A 5,000-nucleotide genomic window follows, 5' to 3' on the forward strand; every position below is an offset into this window, starting at 1 on the left:
TTTTTCAGACCAAAAATTCAAGGACTTTTCAAGGACTTTCGAGGGCCAAATTTTGAAATTTCAAGGACCTATTTTTTATTTACGTCAAAGAATTTACTCATGGAAATAGTCTGACAGTACAATTCTTGCTCATTTTCCGTAACATAGATGCGTAAAAATAATGCAAAGGCACTGGTAACCATTCTCGACCCCACAGCTCGTTGTGTTTGTATGACATGCATGACTTGAGTCATAACTTACTGAAGTTATGCGGGTCAGAAAAATTTCAAGGACTTTCAAGGACCAGGAATGAAGAGCAGAGATTTTCAAGGCCTTGAAAATGTACTCTCAAAATTCAAGGGTTTTCAAGGGTTTTCAAGACGCATACACGTATCTCACTTGAGATACATATTTCTACACTGTACATGACTGTACAGTATATGCTGTAAGTCAAATTTTGTCCTGGTTCAAAATTATTTCTTTAACTTATTCACCTCTACCCCGGCCATACTTACTCTGTTTAACACCAGACGATTTTACTTGTTAATGGGGAACCCCCAGGAGTCAATGGGTTAAACAAGTTAAATTTTGATTTTCCATTTGTTTCTGTTAGATTATGATAATGAATATTAGACAAAGAAAAATCTAAATTGAACTGAGTGAAAAAAATCAAACCAAAAAAAAATTTGTCAACATAATTATAATACAGGGCACATTCTTTTTTGGTTAACATGAAAGATTATTGTATTTTGGGATCAAAATGTACATTATGACAATCATATTATAATGGTACACATGATTGTACAGCATGATTGCAGCATTGTCCTGTTTACTCTTCTCCTTTTGGTAGAATAAATGCAACGAAGAGATTGGTGAGCCACTCTTTGCCTTTATTTGTGCTCACCTGTACTTTGGACTGTACAGTATATAAAAATGTGCAATCAGAATCAAGAGTTGAGAACACAATGAACATACTGGTATGTACAATGTACACTGCATTCTTAATATTGATTAAATAGGGGATACCAGATAAAGGAAATTTCACTTAAGGTGGTTTGAAATGAAAGCTAAAGATTTTTTGATGGATTAGATCATTGTAAAACCTTATTCTAAGAACAAAAACAGGCTTTACAATTTTACATGTGGACAAGTATTGCCGGTTCATATTTTGTGACTAAAATAACTGCGAAATTGCGATAAAATTTTTGTATCTTGTCGCAAAATTGTAACTGGATTTTTTTCGTTAATTTCGAGCCCTGGCACACTGCGTGTAATTTAAGGCGTGCTGTGTAATAGTTAGTGTAAAATGTTACCCACGCATATTTTGTGTGTAAATCCGCCACCTTGCACGCATTTTATGCTTATGTAAGTTCTGCTATTCCTGTGGCCAGAACTGTACATGTACCTCTTACTAAGCAAGTTCAAGGTCTCCACTGTAAAATTACGGACTGAGTTTTTTCCCAGTGATTTATGGCCCAAGCACGATGTTTAATATACATGTATCTCAGAATCTACGGTAAATTTTGGGAAAGGAAACTAGTTGAAGTCAAGCAGAATGTTCAACTGCCACAAAGATTGAAAAAATCGGAACAATTAATAGTTCCTTGCCATCGAATTCAAACAGTTTTACAAGTTTACAAAGTTTGTGTCCCTTGAGTATGTAACAGAAACAACATGAAAAACTAACTAGAGAATGCTTTATCAAAATTTGAAATTTAGTGGGGAGGTACGGTGGGCTATATTCGCTAATTTAGTCAATCACAGTGCACATACTATCTGAGAAATATAGTATAAACTAACCTTAAATAAAGTTTTCCTCTGAAATTGTTTGAAAATTGAATGGTAAGTTTGTCACTCACAGAGGACACCAGTTCCCGAAACCTTCTGTTTGCCTCATTGGACCAGTTTTCACCAACCTAAAAGAGACAATACAAAAATTTAATGTACTTTTAAATAAAAAAGACCCATTTGAAACATCACTATTTTTTTGTTTTACGAATACAAAGGGTGCAGATTAGACCAGACAAGTGGCCCGTGCACAGTTCAGATACACTGTAACTGTTGAAAGATTACTTAACAATAATTCATTCACCAAAGGTGAGGAGAATATTAGTACAATTACATAATTACTGTAGGTGATTATTTGAAAAATTTGCATTTTCTCTAAAACAATAATAAATTTAGATTCTTCGTCTGTCACCTCGACAAAACAGCTTGTGGCCATTTTGAAAAAAAAAAAAAACAAACGCTCAGGTAATTATCAAGTAATAATCACCTCAAGTGCAACCAATCAGCACAGATAATTTTCAATAATTACCTAATTATGTAATTATACTAATGCATGTTATAATACATGTAGCTATCTTTTATTGAACAAAGTTTGTGTTCATAATTATATATTTGCATATACTACATATGTACATGTATGGTACATGTCCAAAGAAAGGATTCTATTCAGTTTCTAACCTGCTTGGTCATTGATTTTATTTTTAAAAACTTATCTGATTTCTCACGTGCTGCAAAGCGCAGTTTTATGGAAGGCAACAACTTGAAACCCTCCCAAACCGTGGAATACAGTGTACCTGCAATTCTTTATTACTAACACATGTAGGCCTTTTTCAATAATTATATTAAAATTCAACTTGGAAGAGAGGTTTAGAGGACAAAGACAAAGGACAGTGGAAGATATGCAAATATTTTTCCCATTCATTCCAATGTGTTTCTATTGTTTTTGTCTCACTGCCTCACTATCAAGCTGAATATTTGATATTCAAAAATGGCGTATTATAAATAATTGTATAAAGAGGTTGACAATAGTGAAGTCATCACTGTGTCAGCAAAAAAAAAAAGAAAAGAAAGGATACATGCAGGTTGGTATGGCTGCAAATAGAGCTAACAATGTAATCTTGTCATATTATACAGAGGACCATGTGTCGGTAAAAATTGCTGGAATGAGTTTAAAAAGTTGGGAGAATCAATTTCTAGCCAAAAGCAGGCTCGATTATTACAGTATTTCCCTTAACTCAATTTACAATACTAAATATGGACTGATATTTGAGAGTCCGCCGTATGCAGCTGGATTATGTACACTACTTACAGGTCGAACACCTTCAAGTGTTATGTACTGTGCCATTGGTCGGCGAGACAAGACATCACCAGGGGTAGAACGGCATATTCTGTCCAATGCGACGCACTCTGATTGCCCATAGTCCAAGTAAAAGATGTCTACCATCCTTCAAATTGAGTGTATTCAAAAAAATAAAATTGTACTCAACTGACTGCTCCACTTACATGTAGGTGCTTTTAAAGTGCTACTACAGCCTGTATGACCAAAAAGTCCATTTTTATTTTACAGTACATAACAGTAAGTGACCCAAGTTTTCTTTTGTGAATTATGCGATTTTTCGTGAATTGTGCGATCAGATGCGATTTGAGGTCGATTGTGCGAAATCGCACCATTGCGTAATATCAGAAGGCCTGAGTAGAGTATATAAGAAGAATAAGAATAAGAAGTCAGCTACAATTTGTAGGGTCTTTAGCCAACTTACAGGCTTACATTCTGAAAACTGATAATTCTAAATATTGGCTCCACTTTCACCTTAAGGGATGCCTTTTAGAAACAATTTACTAGCAGTTAAACTTTCGCACTAAGGTGTAGGATTTCAGAAAACATGTTGCATCTCATTTGCACCTCATTAAAAAAACCAAAAAAGCATAATTTATTGTACATGTATCATGCCTTGTTCCTTTAAAAACTGAATTAAAAGCTGACACGACACAACATGTAGCGCAAAAAAGAAAAATGATATATAATATTATATAATACAAACATGGCATAATACAAAGAAAAGTCATGCACTACATGTTACTTTATGCAATTCAAATAAAATTAACAACTGGTAGACTGTATGTACATGTATGAAAATGACTGATCAGATGTTTTCTTCTTATGTTAGAAGAATTATTATGCGGGGAACTGTGACAATAAGTAACACAGAAATTCTTTAAAAGCAGAATATTCATCACTATTATTGTTTTTCACTAATTATAATTAGCCTTAAATAAATATTATTATTATATAAACACCAATGAAATACCAAATAAAGTGAGCTTTTGCACAAAACATGATATCTTCGCACATGAAAAGATCACTGTTGCTATGGTTACAAATGAAATCACACCTTTCCATGCCTTTTGTGAAATGATTTAGTATTTCATTGGTGTTTACATAATAAATAGAATATTACATGGCCGCTTAGAGATACGAAATTTCTCTTGTTCAAAAATATTTCACTCGTTTGCTGCGCTCACTCAACACTTGAAGAGAAATTTTGTATCTCTGCGAGACCCTGTAATATCCTCTATATAATAACACAAGTAATGATCATACTTGTCACTGAGCCTTGTAACCTGAGCCCGCCTCCACTGAGAAGTATCTTTATGCCTCACGCACACTGACTGACCATACACAGGAACCTGTGGGTGCCCAGACTGTTGCTGCTCAGTGCACCAAGAATTCAGTGCCACCATGTACGTGTCAAACTGCTTAAGCTCATCAAGAGTGCCTACACAATTCAAAAGCAGCACTAAATGAATAAAAAACTTTCAATGACTCTACAAACCAGCTAGCACATACACTGTCTACCCATGTCCTAAAATCTACAAATAATTCAGGTGGTAACCATAACAGTTACACAGTGTTCCAGTAACATGCTTACCTATGTGCTTTCTATTAAATAATATTATTTGTTCCTCTGCAATTGCACTCTTCCACAAGCACCTGTGGCGTGTGTACACTGTCTTGTTATATGTGATGCTGGGAAACTGTCTACTGGGAGTCAAAGGTAGCCCTGTATTCTGAAATTGCTCTAAAAACTTAAAAGTGGCTTTTCTCACCTTAAAATTAATTCAGATTGCATCATTGCCAGATATTTCTACTGATGCAATATTATTAGTACCTGCTTTCTCGATATTAAATTTTCCTTTTCCTTCACCTTTACCTTACACTGCGTTCCTCCTAC

At 34.6% G+C, this 5,000-nt stretch overlaps 1 protein-coding gene across 2 annotated transcripts in view; it reads right to left on the bottom strand.

Annotated features, from left to right (window-relative positions):
• LOC138007258 (uncharacterized) overlaps positions 1-5,000 on the bottom strand; it is a 23,204-nt gene that overhangs the window by 17,329 nt on the left and 875 nt on the right. For both annotated transcript variants that reach the window (XM_068854061.1, XM_068854060.1), the window contains exons 2-4: positions 4,370-4,544; positions 3,077-3,212; positions 1,780-1,895 (exon numbers count right to left, since the gene is read on the bottom strand). In XM_068854061.1, the coding sequence (XP_068710162.1) occupies positions 1,780-1,895; positions 3,077-3,212; positions 4,370-4,544 (427 nt within the window). The remainder of the gene's footprint in view (positions 1-1,779; positions 1,896-3,076; positions 3,213-4,369; positions 4,545-5,000) is intronic.

The sequence above is a fragment of the Montipora foliosa genome, chromosome 6 (genome assembly GCF_036669935.1).
Source record: "Montipora foliosa isolate CH-2021 chromosome 6, ASM3666993v2, whole genome shotgun sequence".
Taxonomy (NCBI): Eukaryota; Metazoa; Cnidaria; class Anthozoa; order Scleractinia; family Acroporidae; genus Montipora; species Montipora foliosa.